The sequence below is a fragment of the Ambystoma mexicanum genome, chromosome 5p (genome assembly GCF_040938575.1).
Source record: "Ambystoma mexicanum isolate Mex_15411 chromosome 5p, UKY_AmexF1_1, whole genome shotgun sequence".
NCBI classification, from domain to species: Eukaryota; Metazoa; Chordata; class Amphibia; order Caudata; family Ambystomatidae; genus Ambystoma; species Ambystoma mexicanum.
This window is the reverse complement of record NC_090930.1, coordinates 540,934,448-540,956,892: the sequence shown is the minus strand read 5'-3', so window position 1 is coordinate 540,956,892 and position 22,445 is coordinate 540,934,448. Positions and strand designations below refer to the sequence as shown.

Sequence of the window (22,445 nt, the reverse complement as noted above, 5' to 3'; positions counted from 1 at the left end):
CGGTGGGGTGAGAGACACTTCTATTGATCCGGGGGGGTGATTCACTCAGTTGATCTCAGCCTTGAGCGGCTCACTTGGGCTTGTTTCGGGCTGGCAGACCCGTCGAGATGGGGGAGGGCGGGGCTCTCCCGAGCTGTCAGGCTCCCAGTTATCTGCAGTATTTATGGCTGCACCGGCTCGTGTTGGACAGGCAGCTCCGGGCAGGTGTGTAGTGGGGCTGCGGTGCGGGTTGCGAGGGCAGTCCAGGCCACTATGGGTCACTTACTGTCACCACCCACAGCCCGGGTTGCTTTTCTGGGTGACCTGATGCCCCATTGCTCCCTGCAGTGGGTTGTGGGCCCTTCTCAAGCCAGCGGCTTCATTTGAAAGCCATGTGCTGCTGGAATGCGGCTGGGGAGCGGCATCAATGCTGCTTATAAGTTTCCCAGTGTGTTACTGGGCTCAGCCTGGGGCCTCCGGGTCAGTTGTTGCACCCACTGGTAGCTCTCGGTGTGTACCTGTCAGGTGGTCAGGGGGGTTCACAGGCATATCTCGTTGGGCGTTGCTTGGAGGTCGGGGGGTTCCTCAACCAAATGTGCCCGGCTGAAGGGGAGCGACACAGATGTGCTAGAGCATCGCTGTGCCTGCTGGTGGCCGATCTGCCTGACTTTTTTTTATACCATGTTAATTTTTGGTTCGAAAGCATATAGGTAATTACAACATAATATTTGCAAACAATCACTTAGGTTCTGCATTTACTTGCGTTCATGTCTTACAGTTCGCAGGAGTTTGCATTACCTTTGAGAATTTTCGGTTTTCGATTCCTTTCCTCTCTCCTCCACTCACCCTTTCCTTTTATCCCCCATCAATCCCTCTCCTCCCCAACTTTAAGTACTATTTTACACTTTAAAGTCCGTACTATTTAGAATCCCCCCCCCCCCCCCGACATTAGTATCTCAATGACTTTGTGTTTGGGAGAGTGCAGATTACATGTGTGTTGCGGAGCAGACAGGGTTTGAAGAAGTGGGCTTCTCTGTCCCGTACATGTTCATGGAATGGGTTCCAGGTAGTTAAGAATCTTAGGTATTTACCAGTACTGATGGCGCATATCTTCTCCATAGCCATTACTCCCCAGATCTTAACCCACCAGCATGCTGAGATTGGGCCCTCTTTGTTTTTCCAATTTTGTGCAAGGGTCATTCTTGCTGCTGATAATAGGCGAGTAATAAGCTTGGCGGTCGTTCCTGACATTGCATATTTCCCCTTGTATAGGGACTCCCAAGAGAATTGTCTTTGGGGATCTCGGCAGATCAACCCCTGAAATGCCCTTTATGTAGCTTAGTATTTCTTTCCAATAGGCAACTGCTTTAGGGCATGTCCACCACATATGGAATAGGTCTCCCTTCTCACTGCAGTTCCTCCAGCAATTTGGTGAATAGGACTTTGTAATTTTATGAATGCGGTTCGGGGACATATACCACCTGAGGCATAGTTTGTACGCTGATTCCTTTATCGTGGTGCATCTGGAGGTGCTGTGTGCCCGTGCCCATATTTGGTACCATTCCTCCTCTGTTAGTGATTCTTGCATGTCTCTTTCCCAGTTCATTTTGTATGTGAGGTTGTCGGTCGGCTGGTCATTGGAGAGCAGTTTGTAGAGCCTGGAGACCCCCTTCGCCGTGTTGCCTTCCTGAAGCGAGAAATCTAAGCCTGATGGCTTTCTCGTGCCCGCTTTCTTCACCATTGGGTGGGTAATCCAGTGCCTTATTTGTGCACATCTATAGCGTTCATTTTCTCCTATATTGAATTCCTGCTGGCAATCTGTGAAGAGCAGTGGGGAGCCGTCTTTGTAAATGTCTTTCAGGTAGATAGTTTCTGCCCCTGACCAACCCGCCCAAAATCTTCGCTGAAGACGCGGTGTGAAATCTGGGTTGTACATCAGTGGCGAAAATGATCCCATTCCACTCGGAATGTGTTTCTTTTTCCGGGCTTTATCCCAACTTTGCAGTGACCACTTCGTCATTTCCAGTAGGGCATCTCTGTTATCTCAGTTTTCTTTCCTCAAGCTCAACAGGGCTATTAGGGGAGTCAATGAGGCCGTTTGTTCGATTCTGCACCATCCTTTATGGTCCTCTGGTTTTGCCCACCTCAGCATTGATGCTAGTTGTGCTGCCAAGATGCATCTGTCCATTTCTGGGACTCCCAGGCCTCCCAGGAGGGGGAAGCGCATTAGAATTCGTTTCTGGATCCTAGGTTTATTATTATGCCACATAAATTTGAATGCCGCATTTTGCAATTCTCAGATCTTGGCAGGCGGTATTGGCACTGGCAGTGAGCTTATTACATAGAGGAGACAGGGGAGAATGGTCATTTTGACCGCTGCGATGCAGGCGAACCAGGACAGCTCCTGAGAGTTCCACCTGCGCATATCTTCCTGCAGCCGTTTACACAGCTGGATTAGGTTTGTCCGATATAGCTTGTGTGGTTCTCTAGCAAGGTGGATTCCTAAGTATTCCAGTTTTCTTTCCACCCAGCTCATCGGGAATGTCCTCTCCAATGTCTTGATCTCTTCTCTCCTTGCCGTTATGTTCATGGCTTTTGATTTGGGGAAGTTTATAGAGAACCCCGAGACCTGTCTGAATTCCTCCAGCTGAGCCATCGCTCTGGGCATTGTATTTTTTGGGTCTACCATGAAGAGCATGAGGTCATCCGCATACAGGGCTATTTTGTGGGTTTCCTGACCTATTGTAACTCCTCTGATGCTGACGTCTTGTCGGAACTGCATTGCACATGGTTCCATCATCATCGCAAAAATCAGAGGGGAGAGGGGACAGCCCTGTCGTGTGCCCCTTCTGATCTTCACAAATGCTGTACCCTGACCATTGATCCTGAAGCTGGTCGATGGATGTTGGTAGTTGGCGAGCACCATTTTTGTAAATTCTGGACCACACCCGAAGCGCTCTAAGATCAGTCTCAGATAGCACCAGTCCATGCTGTCAAAGGCCCAGGTGGCATCCAGAGCTGCCACTGCAAATGACTGTTGTGTTCGTCGCCCAGCATCTATGACGTCTACTTTCCTTCTGACGTTGTCTTGTGTGTGCCGATCAATGATGAACCCTGCTTGGTCATCATGTATTATGCTTGGTAGAATTTTCATTAAATGTGTTGCTAGAATTTTCGTATAGAATTTTGCGTCGGTGTTCAGCAATGCTATGGGCCGATAGCTCGCACAGTTGTTGGGATCTTTACCTGGCTTTAGGGGTAGTATAGTTATAGACCTCCCCATATCCTGCGTGACTTTACCTTCTTCTCGGATTGTATTGAATAGTTTTGTCAACGGGCCTAGCAATTGTGTGCGGTATGTCTTGTAATAGCCATTGTCGAAGCCATCTGGAGTCTTATTTGCTGGTAGTGCCGAGATGGCATTGCTGATCTCTGGTGCCGTAATTTGATTCCCAAGCTTGATTCTGTCTTTCTCTGCAATTTGGGGCAGCTGGAGAGTATTGATATAGGTGAGTTGGCGTTCTGGGTCTAGGTTCTCACTGTTTAAAAGTTCCTCATGAAATCGTTTTGGTCAAGCTCTGCTGTGTGGAGTTTCCCCTCGGGGTCCTTTAGCTGCACTATGTAATTCTGAGTTTTTTGCTTTCTCAGTTACGTTGCCAGAAATCGATTAGCCTTGCCCCCATGAATATAGTAGGATTGTTTTGTTTTTAGCAGTGACTGAGCAATCCGGTCCGCTCTGTGATTCTCCAGTTGAGCTCTGATTTTCCGAAGCGCTCTTAGGGATTTCCTCGAGCCCTGGTCTTTGTGTTGGGCTTCTGCAGCTTTCACCTCTTTCTCTAGTAGGTTTGTCACTAATGTTCTTTCACGGCAGTATGCCGCTGCTTGTGACATGAATTCTCCCCTGATCACTGTCTTTCCTGCGTTCCATATTACCCGCCGGCCGTTTCGCCGTTATCGTTTTCTTTGAAGTAGTTGTTGACGGTGGTCTCCATATGGGCCCTTAATGCTATGTCCTTTAACAGAGTTTCGTTTTATCTCCAGGGAGGTTTTGCTCTGTTCCCTTCCACCCCCCCCCCCAAACCAACACCCACCATCACTGGTGCGTGGTCGGAGTGATATTCCACCCCTATTTCTACTTCCGTTATTTGTGGAACCAATGACGTAGATACTAGGATCATGTCCTAGTATCCGAGGTGGATGGCTGAGTAGTGGGTGGCTGAGTAGTGGGTGTTCACTCTCCGGTCAAAATGGAAGAATCACCAGGTTTCAATTACTCCTAATTCCCTGTAGAATCCGCCCAGTGCTTGTCTGTTTTTCTGGTCAGTGGTTGTTGGGGGAAGTGTTTTGTCCAACATTGGGTCCATAACGCAGTCCCCACCTACTATCAGTTGGCCCTCGCACCAGCTGCCCGGTTTGCCCAGCAAATCCATTATGAACACATCTTGGTGACTGTTTGGAGCGTAAATGGATAAGATGGAGTACAAATTCCCCTTTATTAGCCCTTTGAGCCCCAAGTACCCTGCCTGACTGTTTTAAAGGTAAAGTGATTGTGTTTTGCTAGAAGAACCCCCCCCAACAGTGAATGTCTGTCTGTCTGTCTGTCTGGACCACTCTCCCGGGTAAGCCTCACTGCTCTAACTTGATTAGGTCTGGCTATACCATGTACATTTCCACCTAGACGATGTGAAGATGCAGACGAAGTAAATGCAAAAAGAAGTAAATATCAGATGACGTCAATGTAGAAGAGGTAAACGTAGAAGTTTTCTCGGCAAAGCAAAGGGGGGGCCACCCGATAAACAAATTCCCTCAAGTGCTGGCTTAAACCAACTTTTCAATCGCGCACCAGGCAGATGCATTTGACAAGTTGGCCAAAAAACAAAAAAAAACTCTAGAGGGAGCAGGGCTGGGTTCAAAGTAAGCAGACATAAGCACAACCACCATTTTAGGCTTGCCTCACGCTCCCCACAAACAAAGAGATGGCCAAAATCAAAATGACTACGAGTAGGACTTCAAAAAATGCATTAGTATCCCAAGGCTACCATATTAGTACATTGGGCTACTAATGCAGTAAAAACGACTGCACCCCTTTCTTTAACAAAAAAGAAGTCACAGATTCAGGAAAACGGATAGAAATTTAGGGGCCTCATAAAAGGGGGCAAGAAAACCCCAAAATTAGAAATCGCTCCTAACAGCTTAAATACTACATGAAGATCCTAGGGTGGGACACATTTTGGAGGCTAGGCTGGAATTGGCAAGATACTGAAGGAATCTGAAGGCCAGCTGCAGAGATGTTTCTAATTCACCTCATATATGTTGAAACGTTCTAACAGATGACCCCCTACAACTGAAGGTTAGAAAAGGGAAGGCCTAACGAAAATCCCTCCTGGAGGAAAAGGAAGCACCAGGGCCCTGTTGTGATGAAGGGGTCAAGGTGTTTGATAGAGCACCACTTTGCAAATGAGTTCCAGTGTCTGTTAGACGGCAGAGTAGACTTTCACAGAATGTTTATTTTAACAGGGCACAAATTGCAGTAAATCCATTCTGTGGCGGCCTACAATTTCAATACCCAAGTTATCAGATTTTGTCAGTAGAGCTCTCCCTCGGATATGGTCCCTTTACCGAGTGGAGACAGATGGATTGGGAGTTGCCATGGCCTGGAGACAGAGTTGGTGTAGGAGGAAACGCAATCTACCGCAATCTTCTCCTTTACCAATATGGATGGTAAGGCCCAGTTTCTCAACCTTTTCCAGTAGAGGGTTTAGGACAGTGGTCTTTAAACTGGAGGTCTGCCATGTCCCCTTCTATGGGGGCCTGAAGGAGGTCCAGGGGGCGCAAGTCCCTTCAAAAAGAGAGTAGGCCAATTCTTTTAATAGAAAATGCAAGGATATATAGCATCAGGGGGAAGTGGTTGGCAATATTGTCGAATCAAGGGGTAGCTCGGTAATAATATTTGTACTCAAGGGGGTTAGGGGTACTGGATAAACAAGTTTGAATACCACTGGATCATGGGGATTGCATATAGTACATCCGAACCCCAGGCATTTGGTGCTCTATGGCTAGTACAAAAGTCTAAACCTTGCATTGTCTGGAGTCGAATAGAGGAGCAACAATGGTGAAACATGAGCAGTCCATACTCTCTGAAAGGCCTTCAAGTCTTGTGAAATTGGGAAGACCCTGCCTAGGGATGCCCAGATAGTGAGATGCAGCGAGAGCAGGCAGGTGGGTTTCCGCTCATTAGCAGATCAGTCATTAGGGATGCCAGTTGTCTGCTTTTTCTGCCCCCCGCCCCCACCTCGTTGGTCTGTGCTCTTGCTGTTATGTTGCTTGTTTTTATAAGCACTTGAGCCCCTGCATGCAATGGGAGCACTCTGCTCTCCATAGTAAAGCTCGGTTCGTTTTTCCCTGCAAACATCGCCTTCTGTTAAGTGTGGTAGACACTTTGTGGGCCTATAACTTTTGGTAACTTTGTGGATACTTGCATGATGTGTCAAGCATGGGCTGGTGGCAGCGGATACTTTACAGTTTTCATTTTTCCTCGTCTTCTGCACTTTTCTGCAAAATGCAATTAACAGTACAATATACACCAAAAAGACCGTGCCACATGACTTTTTGCCTGATCGCTTGGCCATCTTGTAGTTTGACGTACCTCCTAATTTGGAGTGTCTGGATTTTACATATATGGTATATGGTAAGCCCTTCCCGGGGAAAGTGCCAGCTTTCGGAGGCAAGTAGCGGCCTGTGTGAGCCAGATGTGAGGGGTGGGTATGTCTGGACCCAGTCCACATTTATGCCAAAATAGGTCTGTTGCTGGGTAGACGCAGTGGCCAGAGGCTGTCCAGGATTGGACAGCTCCTGCCAAGTTTGAACGGTGCAGGTCCTTCTCACTGGCAAGCTAGTGGCAACTCCAGCCCAGAATATGGATAAGGGGGAATTCTTCAGTTCATCGTTGGAGCCAAGACTGCTATGAAGGAGGGACGCCGAAACGGACCTAGTCATTGGAAGCTTCAAGAAACACTTTCTTTACTTACCTGGTGAATCCCCGTTTCTCTACAGAAGACCTTACTTGCCGCTTTGACCCAATCCCACCCTCTGCCCAAAGATCCAGCCATTAGAAACCCGTGAAGGGTCCCAGAAGCTTCCTGTAGGCTATCTAGATATCCTCCTGGGCTACTTCACTGGAACGGTCGCCATCCGGAGTTGAGCCTTGGGACTCTGCATATTTTCAGCTTATGGAACAAGGAGCATTTCCCTGAAGTTGCAGCTCTACACCACGAAGATGGGCCTTGTAGGACCAGTTTCGTTCTCACCACCAGGGTCGACTTCCACCATTTTCTTTGACTGTCCATTGCTGCTCGCCACCTACATTGCGGCCTAGGAGTCCTAGACTGCCTAGGAGAATTGACTGTCATGGCCCAAGCTAATAAAAAGGTGCCCCTGCATGCATGTGCACCAGAACGGCTGCAGACTAAGGAGGAATGACTGGTCCGTCTCTTATTTAGGCCTGCAGGCCCACAACATGCGAGCACAGGCCTGCAGGCCATGATGCTGTGGGACCCTTGAGCCAGCAAGCTGGCAGGAGTCCGCATATAGTCATGGGTATGGTCCCACCCTGCTTACAATGAAAATCAGGTGTCCCCTGGCAACTCTACGGGGCTGATGAGCCATAGCACCCCTGGGGCCTGCTGGATGCCCATAGTAGGCCCCTATGCAACAACACTAACACACCCTCCAAAGTCTAAGCCTTGCTGTTCTGTCACACAGCCCAAATAGAGTTTGTCCCTGTTAATCAGAATAGGGTGGCTGCTCAAAATCAGATTTCAGAATCAGCTTTGTGCAGTTTTCACAGGTAAATTGCCCTCAGTTCCCTCCAACTGAAGGATCGCTTTGCTTTGGGGTTACAAAACACGTCAAATAAATAAGGGCATGTGTGGGGGGCGTGGCTTGGGAGCCGCCATGTGAAGTATGGCTTCCTAAAAGCTCCTGAGGGTTTCCAGGCTTCGAGCAGAAATTCTACGGCTTCCTGCTCCGTTAAGCAGCAGGAAAGGTCATGAAGTAATGGGGAAGGAGTGAAGCGGATATCGATGTTAAAATGACTCGTAATAATGCTGGTGTACTTGTGCAATCCAAAATTCAAATATGCAGAGCCAGGCGCGCAATCAAGGGGAAAATGGCGGCCGCACCTCTTCGGAGTTCTAGATGGCGTAGCGGGCGAAGGAGCCATCAGGCGCAGGCAGGCTTCTATGCCTAAGGGTCGCAGACAGCAGGAATTAATCACATGAGGAACAACAGTAGTGAAAACCAACCGCCTTGTAACACACTGAGCCAGCCGGAATCCAGCACCCCGAGCGGGTCCTCCTTTGGCAGCAGTGACACGGATTGAGGCGCGAGCTGCCCGGGGCACCCTCCCGCACTGACACAGGGTGCGATGGCCCAGGGCTGACAAGCAGGAGCTACAGGAGCAGCGCGTCCTGCCCACCAACCTCCAGATATAGAAGCACTGATCCCCAGCTCCGCTGAGCGCCGCTCCCCGCTCCATCAACGTGGCATGAATGGGTGAGTCGGGCCCCCCGCAAAGGTGCGTGGCTGCCGGTGTTTGTAAGCGCCCTGACAGACGCAGTAGCGGGCCCCCTGGGGTTGTACTTATCACTGTGTGGACGAAATGAGGAACTGACCACAAGTAGGCACCAGGAGCCCCGACCATTTATGAGCACCATTGTATGTCCCTTAGCCGGCAGTTCACGGCAGCACTGCTACGGCGCAAGGTGTACCCGTGAATAGCCATAACTGCTGGTGACTGTGCAAGGCCCTGGTGAACGTTGCAACGGGCTCCCTGGGGCTGGATTTATCCTCACCGAGCGGGCTACATGAGGGGCTGACTGCGAGTGGGCACCTGGAGTCCCCACCAATTAGGAGCACCATCAGCATCCTGAGCTGCCGCCCGGGCTGATCCTGCGTAGGCACCGTTTGCAGGCAGCAAGGGTCCCCCCGGCAGTCCTCGCTCGCCACCCACAGCAGGCCTGCATTGAAACACAAGGTGGTGGGGTAGGGTGCAGTGGGGCTGGTAACAATTTGGAGGTAAATAGCAGGTGTGGCGCAGAGTGTCAGGTCCGGGGTGGAGCTGGCTTGGGCCCCATCTTGAACAGGGGCACTCGACTGACAGTGCGAGCAAACAACGCAAAGTAGCTGATGCGCAGATAACCTAGCCTGGTGGTCAGGGCTCCACATTTGACCAAGCAAGCAGAGGGGAGTACACCAACCCTGAGGTGAAAAGATCCTATACACCCCAGCGTGAGTAATATACGTTCCCAGTGCTGGAATAAAGCGCGCTGCACATTTGGACCACGGGAACCCACCCTGGTGGGGCAACCCAGTGGGGGACATCAGGAAGGGGACTGGTGGTGTGCCCGCGGAGTGGCTCTAGTAGTAGAGGGCGTTGTGACCTTCTTCCATATGGAACTTTCAGAGCAGTCCATCTTTAGCACTTACCCGTTTCTACAAGCCGGCGGAACCATGGCAAAGTGCAGGAAGTCTGCTAAACAACTGGACATAGCCGTGCTGAAGGGCAACACCAACCCAGAGAAGACGAGAAAGGGGGAGCATTCATCGAGCCCCGTGCGAGGTCAGGAAGCCCAGAGTCGGAGCAATCTGCCACAAAATCAGATCTGAAGGACCTGCTCACAGCCCTGACGAAAGAAATTCAGAAAGGGACAGAAGAAGCAACAAAGAGAATCAACTCCCTGGATAAAAGGGTAGGAGAGGTGGAGAGGTGGCGAGCCGGACGGCTGAAATTGAGAATGCCATCTGCAATCAATCTTTCGAGTGGGGAAAAGGGCAAGACAGACTGGCAGCCTGAGAAGCAAAGCAGGAAGAAGCTGAAAACAGGTTGCGACGGAATAATATTCGCCTCAGAGGCATCCCAACATCGGTGGCCGACTCTGAACTGGAGGGCTACGTGGCAGATGTGTTCTGCTTTACCATAACGCTACCAGGCGACTCCCCACTGGTAATCGACAGGGTACACAGAATTCTCGGGAGACAATCTTCCACAGCACCGCCGGACATACTCGCCAGGATTCACTTCTTCAGAGTAAAGGATGACATTATGAGAGAGGCCAGAGCAATGCAGTAAATCTTTTCGGGACTCGAATATCCTCCTGTACCAGGACCTGGCTAGTGCCACTCTTCAGAAGAGGAAATCTCTCAAACCGCGGACTGAATGGCTACGAGAGCGTAAGGTTCAATACAGCTGGGGGTTCCCATGGGAGGGAGCCCAGTAACAGATCCACTCTAAGAGAAGCAGAAAGATTCATGAGTGTGTGTGTGTGGGGGCGGGGGGAATCTGATGCGGGTGGAGCCACCCGTAGTCCTGCAAAGAACCAGGAGGCAGCTACATGGACCAGAGTTGGAAGACTGCGTAGGATCTGCGGCCCTGCCCGCAAAAATCCTGCTCTAAACTGAGCTAGCAATGCACCATTAGGCCAGTCCCGGTCAGTGATGCCCCCCGCCCCCATCATAGCCTTCAAATCTCATTGACAGGTGTCTCGGGACCTGTAGGTCTGTTCACGAGGGAGTGGTGGGCGGGTTATTGAAACAAAGGGGTCCATAAAAGCCCCTAACATCACTATTGGATTATAACAGTGAATGGTTGCGTATTTGTCCCAGTATGCCTCATGTGTCGAAGTCTGCATTTCATCCTGCTGTTAACACATTGGGCCCGGTTGGCCAAATTTGCTCGATGTTGGAACCATCAGTTGCCCCGTTGGGTAGAATGTTCTCACCATTCTGGGTTTTTGGATTGGGGGGCTGGGGGTGGCAGTTGAAGGGGATAAGCCCACTGGGACGATTAGTGCAGTGAATGCAGCGCCCCCGCTGGGTGCGAAGCGAAACACAACACTGAAATCTAGAAATATTACAAACATGCACTCTGAACACCTACGAGCAACGATCACATAGGGGAAGGGACGAGACAATGCAAAGCCAGATCCATTAAGGACTTCCATGGGGGCGGTTGAGGAGAGGGACATTGAGGTTCTCGCGTGGAATGTCCAGGGCCTCAATTTCCAGAGAAAGCACAAGTCAGTGGAACACAAACTCAATCTATTGGCAGGAGATGTTGTCCTCCTCCAAGAGACGCACCTGCTACAGGAAGATTAAAAACGCACAAGATTTAAAAAGATTCAAAAAGATGGTTTTTTGCCACGTCGCGGTGGGGGGGGGGAGAGAGGGGTTGCAATCTTATTCAGCAAGAACTTCCCTCTCATGGGAATAACTGTCAAGCAGGACCTGGGGGGCAGATATCTCATGTTGAAGGGGTGACTGGGGGCCCAACCCATCACCATCGTGGAGGTTTAATGCCTGACCACTACGCAGGACAGGTTTCAGACATCCCTTATTCCAACTATTCTGGCATTCACAGAGGGTTACCTCCTCATAGGAGGAGATTTTAACCTGGTCCCCGATCCCTCGGATGGACAAGACCCACCAACCAACCAGAGTAGACTATGCCCAAGCACTATCCTTAGCTAAATTCCTGAGGGGAAACCGAGACAGTGGATGCTTGGAGACTGGCGAACGCAGGGGCCAAAGATTATACGCACTATTCCCATGCGCATAGGGGGTTCGAGGCTAGACCTACTGTTAGTCACCAATACATTGTATCCGTGCATGACTAAAGTAGAGATCCATAGTAGAGCTATCTTGGAACAATGCGCCAGTCTCCACAATGTTAAGTATAAAAGGCTTGCTCCGCAGCCCTGGGCAATACTGGAATTTGGCCAACGCCATGCTCCTAGACGAGAGCATTAAGAGGAAGACTGGAGAGACATTGTCAAACTACTTCTTGGAAAACCCCTCAGCACACAGCCATAGATATAGTCTGGGATGCCATGAAGGCTGTGGTGCAAGGGACACTAATTGGCGCTGGTGCTGAGCAACGAAGAATCGAAAAAATTGCAGCAGTCAAATTACAGGGTAAGGTAGCAGCCGTGGAAAGATCTGCAAGCCCATTGGTCTAGGAATACAGAGCTTGGAAAAGGGCCAAAATTGCACTTGAGATGCACTGGGCTGACCGATTTACGAAATTATTAGACTACACGAAACAATTCTATTATAACTAAAGTAATGAGGCAAATCGGATATTAGCAAAAACTGAAACGGGTGCCCGCCAGGAATGACATCTCCCGACTTTGGGGAGAAGACGGAGCTGCACACTACACGGTGGGGGAGGAAATGGAATTGTTAGTGAGCCACCATAGAGCAGTAATGGCGGGGGCAGCCACATCCCGCGACAAGATACCCGATTATCTAAAATCAGCCAAGGTTCCGCATAGCAGAAGCCAGCTAAAAGTCCTAGACAACCCCATCATGATTGAGGAAACCATTGACGGCATAAAATCACTGAAGAACACGGCTCCCAGACCCGATGGTCTGACTGCAAAGTTTTATAAAACCTACCAGAACATTTTGGCCCCACAACTAACGTCCCTATTAAATTCCTTTCTAAATCCTGGCACTGTTAGTAAGTCGACGGCAGAATCACTCACGATACTTCTCCATAAACCTGGAAGGGACCCTGAACTCCCAACCTCATACAGGCCAATAACGTTATTGAATAACGATGGAAAAATCTTTTAAAAAATATTAGCAGCCAGGTTAAAAACATGGCTCCCGGATATAATAGGGCGGGACCAGACAGGTTTCATTCCAGGAAGGGGAACGCACGACAATATCAGGCGCACTATAGACCTGGTAGAAAGCGTGAATAGATTGGGGGAGGAAATGCTAACAATCTCACTAGATGCCCACAAGGCATTCGATTTAGTTGACTGGGGCTACGTCTGCAGCGTATTATATTTTGGGTTCGGCCCAAATTTCACCAAGTGGACTATTAATAATCATCAATCTCCTACCACACAATTGCGGGTTGAGGGCTCCAGATCGGGTTATTCACATAACCAGGGGAACAAGGCAGGGGTGGCCGCTGTCCCCTCTGATTTTTGCCTTGTCCATGGAGCCTTTTGCAAACAAGATTCGGCAAAACCCAGAGAGAAAGGGGCTTACAGTGGGGGGCCGTGAATATAAAATTACGCTATATGCAGACGATAACCTCGTAACTGCAACCAACCCAAGCACAACACTGGGTCCTCTGTGGGAGGAGATTAAGGAGTTTGGTAGAGTGTCCAGGTTTAGGGTTAATCTGGATAAATCGGCGGCCATGCCTATAATCTCACGGAAAAGCAGAAGGTAGCCCTCTCTCCTAGGCTTCGGATCCCCTGGGTAGACTCCAGGATTGAGTACTTAGGGCTTGTTATCCCCAAAGATACCTCCCGTATAGATCACAGTAATTTTCCACGATTATTTACAGAGTTCAAAAATGATTTAAATCATTGGAAGACTCAAGAAATTTAGAATATTTGGGCGAATAGCCGCAGTGAAAATGAACCTGTTGCCCCGGTTGCTCTACCAAAGTGCGGCACTCCCGGTGCAGATCCTGAAATCTGAGCTAATATCCCTGCAGAGAAGCGTAGAGAAGTTTATATGGGGAGCTGGGGGAATCTTAGCGAATATCCCTGCAGAGAAGCGTAGAGAAGTTTATATGGGGAGTTGGGGGAATCCAGAATAACAAAGAAAACTATGCTCCGGGGGAGAGCTCTGGGGGGGGGGGGGATGACTGTGAGTCCCAGATGTGGAAAGGTACGCACAGGCAGCTCAGCTATCCCACGCATACACATGGGTTCAGACGTCAGACCAACCGTTCTGGAGACAAATAGGAGGCCTGGTCCTCTGTCGGACCTCCCACACAGACCAACACCGGAAAACCAAGCAAGTAGGCGTCTCCTCACGGCGACGGTAAACACTGTGATAAACTGGAAGACTGCTGCACGGAAATGGGGATGTCACGGCACTTGGGGCCACTGACGCCATTCTGGAGCAACCCAGAGTTTTCACCGGGGATTCCCCCGCATGGTTTTGCAGCATGGAAGGAAGGTGGCCTACAGAGGCTTTCAAACTTCCAAGAGGATGGCTCCACGCTGACTTTTGAGAAATGCAAAGAAATTCAAGGTGGGAGAAACAGAAAGGTTCCACTATGCACAGCTGCAGCATTGGGTCTCACACAGGGATGTTGGGCGTAGGGTGGGGCAAGAGACCTCACTGCACTGGACTGGAAAGCACACTCCTGGCGGCAACCTCGAGGGGGAGAATATCCAGGGGGAGAATATCCAACAGCTCTTAGATAAAACAGACTATACCATAAAAGAAAAATATATGCTCGATTGGGAAAGGGACCTGGGCAGAGAGATAGACATAGAAGAATGGAATAAGATATGGACCAGTTTACACAAGAACACACAGTGTATCTCGGACAGGGAATGGGGATAAGCTTTGTAACAGGTATTACATTACCCCGGACCAATTAAATAAATCTAACGCGAGATCCCCCCCCAGACTGCTGGAGAGGCTGTGCAACCGGAGGTACCCTGTTCCACCTAATGTGGGCATGCCCAAAAGCAGTGGAGTACTGGGGAGAGGTGCTGAACCACATTAAGGCAATCACCAGGCTTTCGATCCTTTGGGATCCTGGAATTGTACTCCTGGGTGAAAAAGGGGGGTGGGGAGACTACCCACTCTCAGGTCAGGTAGTGCACCTGTGCACACACCTCTTACTAGCGGCGATAAAATTGCAATGGCCCGATTATGGAAGAACGCCGAGGGCCCCTCCGTGCCACTATAGTGGTCTAAGTGCTGGGAGATAGTGGTGGCCGAAAAGGTAACAGCAATTCGCGCTGGAAACTTGAATAGGTTTCTGAATACTTGGGCACCCTTCATGGACTACTCCGAAAAGTACCCAGGACTTACTAGAAGACCCCCGCCAACGCGTTGGCTCCAGGGGAGAGTCGAATTAGAGTATGAACAATTTACGATGGGTGTAACATCAGCTATCGCCCATGGTGAAAACTGTCTCATGGCAATCCCCTGTATCGGCGGAAAGGATTTGTTGATGTAACAATAAGATGCTATTGAAATATCTAATAAAATGTTAGAAAAAAAAATAAGGGCACGCGTTTCCATTTTTGTGATTTGTATTTCTTTCAGTCCTTAACTTCCCGTCCATCAGTTGGAGCAAACTACACATAAGGCGCTAGGCTGAGGGTGTCTGCTGCACTTTAGATCACAACTTTATACATTTAAGGTATGGGTATGCCTTAAGGACACCTACCAGTAGCGACTAAGTTGAACACAACAACAATCCAGAGAGGAGCAGAGCCACTAAGCAATACACCCTACTTCAGCTGTAATAAATGTATTAAAGAACAGGGAAGAAAATCACAATTAAAACCAAGGGCCTTGGTTTCATTTCATTGCATTATTCTCACAGCCCGATTAGTATGATCAAAGAGAATTGTGCACGTTTCAAAGGGCAGGAAAAACGGACACAAAATTAAAGTGTTCCTTTGCTGATTTGTTTTCTTCTATATTTTTAACCAATGCAGTCCTTTTTAGTAAATTATTTCAAAAGTCAAACTTCCTGAGACAGATTGGGTTTCTTGAATCTAGGACAGCTGCACCTTTCACTGCTCATCAGCACAGAAGCAAAAACACAGAAAGGAGTGTAATCTTTACACTTATTGCTACTTTGGGATGATACCATTTTCAATAACCAGTAGCTAAGAAGTTACGTTTGGACGGATGAATGGCATTCTTACTAGCGAAACGTATACGTGTCTGAAAGGATCCTCCACAATGATGGGTGGAAAAATAACGTCTGCAAGAGATAAGAATGATGCATGTCGGACCACACATTTTGGCCCAAGAGGGCCAAGAGAAATGGCCTGGGGAGATAGTATGAGGTCTCTTGAAAAGATTTCATAGACTGGCTGAATAGACTTTCTAAAGGGCACATCCACACGTAATTCTGCTACATGGTTACTTGCGTGATTTAGTAGGGCAAGGGTACCTCTAGGTTCATTGGCATCCACCTTCAATCCCTTGGTGGGTTAAAGATAAGTGGAGTCCTGAAATCTATGTGACAAATGCTTTCATTATAGATCTAAAGCACATTCACTTGCAATAGTCGATCGCTACATTGCTATAGTTAAGGAACATTGCTTCTTACAATGGCCCAGAACGCAAGCAATAATTTTTATCAAGGGTGGTGTGAGGATAACGTATGATAAAAAAAGTGAATGTTGACACAGTTTTTATATGCATCATTTATTAATCCTACATGCTGCTTGAAAAAAGAGCTTTACTCTAAGATGTAGACAGCACCATATGCATAATGTCCTTTAAAAAAATTACACTTCATGCTCAACAGCTACAAGCCAGAGAAAGGGTTGCATACCTTTAACCAGTGTGATGTTATTCAACTTCCACTCAACCTTCCTTTGTAAACACGTTAGGTGCATCTGAGAGTACATGTTGCAAATCAGTTACCGGGCTAATGCCCTTACTCAATGCTCCTGATAAAGTTGGTAGTTAGACAAAAGAGGGGTGTTGGGGGGGGGGGGTTGGGCAGGCAGTGTTCTTTGAAAACAAGCAGACTGACTCTTTCAAAACATCATGCACACAGGTCATGCCATTTCTTCTTACACTTGTTTGGATGGTGTCTACTGCTTTACTTGTGGGATCTGGGAAGGTTGAGTTGTAGTCGTTGATGGCATTTTTGAAGCTGGTTTGAAAGCTGACTTTAATCTATAAAAGAGGACACAAAAATGATACATAACAGTACCTGGATTAATAAATATTGAATGTATTTAAAGCATACATACTGCATAGCAGTCACTGCTTTTAAATAAGCAACCACATATTTAAATTTGAACAATGAATTGCTATAGTTCATAATAGCTTGAGGTTGCTAGTGAGAACTCTCTCAAAAAAGTGTATAAGACCTTCACATGCAGCAGCTTCTCTTTTGAAGATTATTATTTAATATAGGATATGTCCTTATTATAATTCAATTCACAATACATACATATAGTAAGCATTACTTACCCAGTAATCTTTTAGTTGATGGTATGTGCCTGGAGCCATATGCTTGTATAGACTAGCTAGCAGCACTTGTAGGTGAGCTTAGGGAAAAGTTGAACAGATGTTTCAGTATTGCTTGCTCCACCTGCGAGTCTGTTCTTGCTTGCGTATCTACACCATAGTGTTGTGTGAATGTATGAAATTAACTCCATGTTGCAACTTCACACAAAAAAACGCATTTAATGGACTGTTTCTTAATAAAGGCTACCATTGCTATAGCTGCTCAAAGTCCACCCAGTCACCCAGTGCGTGCAGTGATCAATGGATTGGTTGACGTGAAACTTTCAAACGTATGTGTGTGAGAATTTCGGGCGTATTCCAAAAAAACAATGTTTGTGAATAGTGACAGAAAGGTTCATATACTGAGAACCTGAAGCTTGTTTACCACTCGAGTTACTGAGGAAGGCTTCCTTGTATGAGAGTTCTCTAAAAGAAACCTTGAGCATTGGGCCAAATGGAGTTCCCCATCAGCATAGGGAAGACTATTGAAAACCCGACCAGGGTGGTTTAGGGAGGGCTGTTGGGGTAGTGTGCACCACCTTTGGAGAAATAAAAATGTGCTCAACTCCTTCCATAAAAGCCTTGATCACTGGGTCCTACCACAATGAAACATTTTCTTGCGAGGTGGTATGTGCAGCTAAATGTACCATTAGGGAGTTTTACACAAAACTTGGAAAAGCCTACCTTCAGTGAACAGAGAAGAGAGTGCACGGAACGGTTCGGAGTCCGCGGAAAGGACTGGAGCGCGCAGAATCATTCGGAGCGCATGGAACTGCGCGACATACATGAATGGTTTGTAATGCATGTAAAATTTGAAAGAGCATGTAAACCATCTTATCACATCACCATGCTTACTCTCCTTCTTACACCACCATTAAACTAGAACACAGATACTATGACACTATTCGGTATAGCTGTTCTCATACCAACATCTGCCTCATACTCCACATCACTAACTAATCACTGCTGGTTTCACAACCCCCAGCCAGGCGTTCTCTTCAGGCCTAACACAGCCAGAACCGGTGTCTGGATAAAACCTGCCAGAACAAACACATACTCCTGATCTCTCAACCGCCACACCTACCGCTATGAAGCAGCTATTACACAAATGCCACACCAGCTGCACACATATCCGGTGCTCACAAGCACCTTTGACTATCTCTACTCTCTCTACTGACTTGAACTTCGGTTCCCGAGGGCGTTCAACCTACCAGCGCCTTCAGACCATACCAATGGTACATAAGGCGCTATATAAATGCAAAGTAACATAACATAACAAGTCAACACTTGTTAGTTTTGGCCTGAGCCACACAAAGGTTTGGTAGAATGGTGAGCAGCCAGGCTTATTCTAAGGTGGGAGGAGGGCTGTAGAGGTACAAAGAACTGAGAGTATACACTTAGCTCCCAAAAACACTGATTCACCTACTCCTAAGGCAGAGGTGATAATTCACAAGTCAAGTAAGTAAGTTCCAAACTTGTATATCTTTTCACCAGTGGCCAGGGGTGGATCAGGAAAGGCAGGAAAGCAGGGTAAAAGGTTCAGTATGTCAGAGTCCAGCAGGAGCTCTTTCAGTATTGCAGATCGGTGAAGTTAGTTTGACAAAAGCAAAGGAATCCGGTTGTTCCTTTGTAGTTTTTCCCCCCACAACGGACCAGTGTCCTAAGGCAGGGTTAGAGTACACCCCAATGTAAATACGGGAGACCTTGAGGGGTGCAGGATACAGCTATCTGCAGCCCATAGGATCAAAACGTTCCCAGTGAAAAGATCTTTTTATAAAGGTTTTTTCACTGAAAGGTGGCTTTAGAAAGATTGCTCCGTGACCGCAAGGAGCGGTCTTTCTAAACCAAACTGTCAAGCCCCTGCCGCACAAGAGTGCGTGCATGGGCTGACAGGCTATGCAGGACCAGGAAGCGGAGGGCGAGGAGAACGGTTAAGTGTGGGTTGGTGAGTGTGTGCGTGTGTTGGTGAGTGTGTGCGTGTGTTGGTGAGTGTGTGCGTGTGTTGGTGAGTGTGTGCGTGTGTTGGTGAGTGTGTGCGTGTGTTGGTGAGTGTGTGCGTGTGTTGGTGAGTGTGTGCGTGTGTTGGTGAGTGTGTGCGTGTGTTGGTGAGTGTGTTGGTGGGGGTGGGTAGCGTGTTGGTGGGGGTGGGTAGCGTGTTGGTGGGGGTGGGTAGCGTGTTGGTGGGTGGATGGGTAGCGTGTTGGTGGGTGGATGGGTAGCGTGTTGGTGGGTGGATGGGTAGCGTGTTGGTGGGTGTGTGTTGGTTTAGGGGAAGCTGGGACTGGTCCTGAAATCCTGGCAGGAGAGTGTGAGGTGGGGCGACAACAATAGGGGACTCGGGTGGTGTAAAACCCTAATATTAAAAAAAAGGGGGAAAACTCATTTTAAAAGGTTGCAAGAGGAAAAAAGACCTTTACAAGGACAGTTTTCTGATCACAAGAAAATCTGTCAAAGTAAATAAGTATTTTTCTCTTGAGACCTTTAAAAAAAACCAAAAAAAGGTAATTAGAAACGATCAAACAAACAACTCACAGGTAAATTGTACCAGGTGTAGGACAGTACCTTTTCCTGAAATGGTTGCTGCAGGACAGTTCCAGCGGATAGGCGTGAGAAGACCCAGTCAGTGGTTTCTTGGTCTTGGCGACAAAAGAAAGGGACTTCAGTGGATCTGGCGACAGTTCTTGTGCAGACGCCCAGCAAAGGATGTTCTGGGTTCTGGTTTGTTGGTGCCTTTCTTAGGCTTGGTTGAAGGATAGTTGTCGTGGTGGGTGACTCTTGGGAGCTGGATCAAGGATGCCCATAAGGTTTGAGGCGAAACCGCGCTTTAAGAGACGATGCACAGCAACGAAGCCGAGGTCTCAGGGTAGTGGTGACTTACAGGCCATTGAGGTCGCAGCTCTTCAAGGGATGGCGCAAAATGCAGTTGGTCTTGGGACTGGTTAGGCCCGGACCTTCCCCGTCACTTAGAGGTTGAGGTCGGGCCAGCAGCAGGCGCTGGTGTCATTGTCCTTTGTTCTTCTTCGGATTATTCTGTTCCAGTGGTAGACTCTGGTTTTCAGCTGCAGGACCTCTGGATTTATGCAGAAAACCCGGCTGAGTCCACCAATCTTATCCCATGCACCGTTCAAACTTTATTCTGAACTGGTTTCTCTCAGGCACACTGCAGGACAAATGACAGGGGAGTTTTAGTTTACCTCCCCCACTTCCTGTCCTGCCAGTCACTCAAAGGGTCCTTGCAGGCTTTCCAAGGGAAGCCCGGTGACGACAAAGGAACAAGGGGCCCTCCACCCACCTAGCAGGGTAGAATACCTAAGAAAGGACAGGCCATCTTGTTTAGGGCTTAAAGAATTACAGCCACCATTTTGGGCAAATGGTGTCTCTTGCAAATACAGGTTGCGATAAAAGTTCACAAAATGTTGTGTAAAAGGTACACTACCACCAGCCTGTCACAATTACCAAAATGTTACTGGAGAGTCGAGAAAAGGGATACTTTGGATCCCCTCAGCACTCCACATAAGGTGGGGTGTGCTGATCTCGCAAAATAGAACACTGGTAGGATAACAGTATCCCCTGCCCTGAAAACTTGAAGAGTTTGCCAAGTAAAGTAAAAACAAACACAGGGAAGCTCTACGAGCCTCCAGCAACACTGCAGAGAAAGTGATGTGTGCTGCTTTAGTAAAAGACTCCACAAAGAAAGACCAAAAAGATGTAAAAAGGAGTCCCATAATCAGAGTAACAAAATTAGTGTGGAAAAGGGTTCCCACTCACTCAGGAGAATCAGTCAAAAAATCCAGGAGTCTAGCAAAAGGTTCTGGAGGACTCACAGGTGGAGAGAATGTTGCACAAAGATGAAAATCTACTCTAACACGTACTTTGAGTTGCATATTAAGCTTGAGCGAAGGAGGTAAAGCACACAGGTAACAATATATGCAGGACAACATTCAATTTAATAGATAAGGTTTCTTTGTACACCAAATTACAAGCAGCTTCTATTTATTGAAGTAGCAGTATCTTGTGTTTGGTGTTCTTGCCTCACATAGTTTTTCCATACAACGCCATTTCAGGTGCAAGTGACCAAACTATAAACCTCAGGATGCAAGCTGCCAAATTCATATCCTGTGGATTTGGTTGTTTTACCAGCAGATGGGGACAAAACTGTATTGATGCAGATACCACACCTGTCTTGCCCTCCTGGAGACCATACAAATGGCAGCAGTGCATAGTCTGAATCAACATAACAAATTGAAGCAAGGATATACAATTTACATTTCAAGTAGCCCTTTCTCTGAAGCAAAGTATCCTGCCTCCCATAACCTTTAGCTGTTGCTAATGCGAATTGACTTGAGTTTACAGACTGCCTTACTGTTCCCCCTGATCTGCCAACTCAGATGCTGGTTTTGCTGCACATGGGATTTGATGAGAGGGGTATAGAAGGGAGAGGGGGGGGGGAGAGGAGGAAGAGAGTGGAAATAAGGGAGAGGGGTAAAGAGGGGAGAAGGAGAGATGGGTGGGGGAAGAGATTGCCAGGTGCAGTGTGAGCTAGTGAAATGTGACCTGTATTCAATAGGCCAGTGGTGGGAGTGAAGGATCGCTTTGGCTGCATGTTATTCAGTGTGCAGGTCTTCTGCATCTGAAGTAAAGCACAGCCCTCAACCGTAGACAGTTGCCCTAGGCGCGGATAGGCTATTTATAAGACCTATTGCCTTCTTGCACTGCAGCCCATTGAATACAGCTGAGTCGCACAAAAATTCGGTCCAGCTGTCACAGTCACTGACATTGCAGCCATCTCTGCGCCTGTACAGAATGCTCTGCATGATTTATTATAACGTTTTAGCCTAGTCATCTCTGCTAGTAGTTGAAAAGTCGCCCAATTCATTTACTATTCGCATGCAATGGATTGCTCTTCTTTTTTTGATTTCCATGCTTGCACACACCGCAGTCTTCCGAAGGTCCAGACACCCCATAGGGCTTTGAAGTTATAGCAATTGCAGTACGCGCTATACAAATATCAAACATAATAACATAAATGGGTTAAGCAGTCCTGTAGTAGTTTGTGAATCAGAATATTCAGGGAAGCAGAGAAGTTGCGGGTTGGGATCAAACGTATGCAAATATCCCTGGTCAGTACATCTATAGTCTGTTTCCAAGATACCACTGTTTTAGGACACTTTTTCTGAAGTCCAACTAAGGGCTTAGTAAAACCATTCAACTGAGGGAGTAGAAGACCCACTCATAGTATAACCCTGTACCACCCGAGTTCAGGGTAGCGTAGACAGAGCAGCCAGGGTTATCTTAGGAGGGAGAGAGGGCTGTAGAATCGGTACAAATTAAATTACACAGACATCATCCACTGCTCCTTTATGACAAGAGTGAGTGTGAGAAAGGGAGAGCAGCGAAGAGCAAAACGAGTGCTACAGGTGCAGCTACAACTTCGCTCA

The 22,445-nt window shown here is 47.9% G+C and overlaps 1 protein-coding gene across 1 annotated transcript in view; it reads right to left on the bottom strand.

Annotated features, from left to right (window-relative positions):
• Positions 1-22,445, bottom strand: part of TSPAN6 (tetraspanin 6) — a 543,340-nt gene that overhangs the window by 289,953 nt on the left and 230,942 nt on the right. The window contains exon 4 of the mRNA XM_069612959.1: positions 16,570-16,671. Coding sequence (XP_069469060.1) covers positions 16,570-16,671 — 102 coding nt within the window. The remainder of the gene's footprint in view (positions 1-16,569; positions 16,672-22,445) is intronic.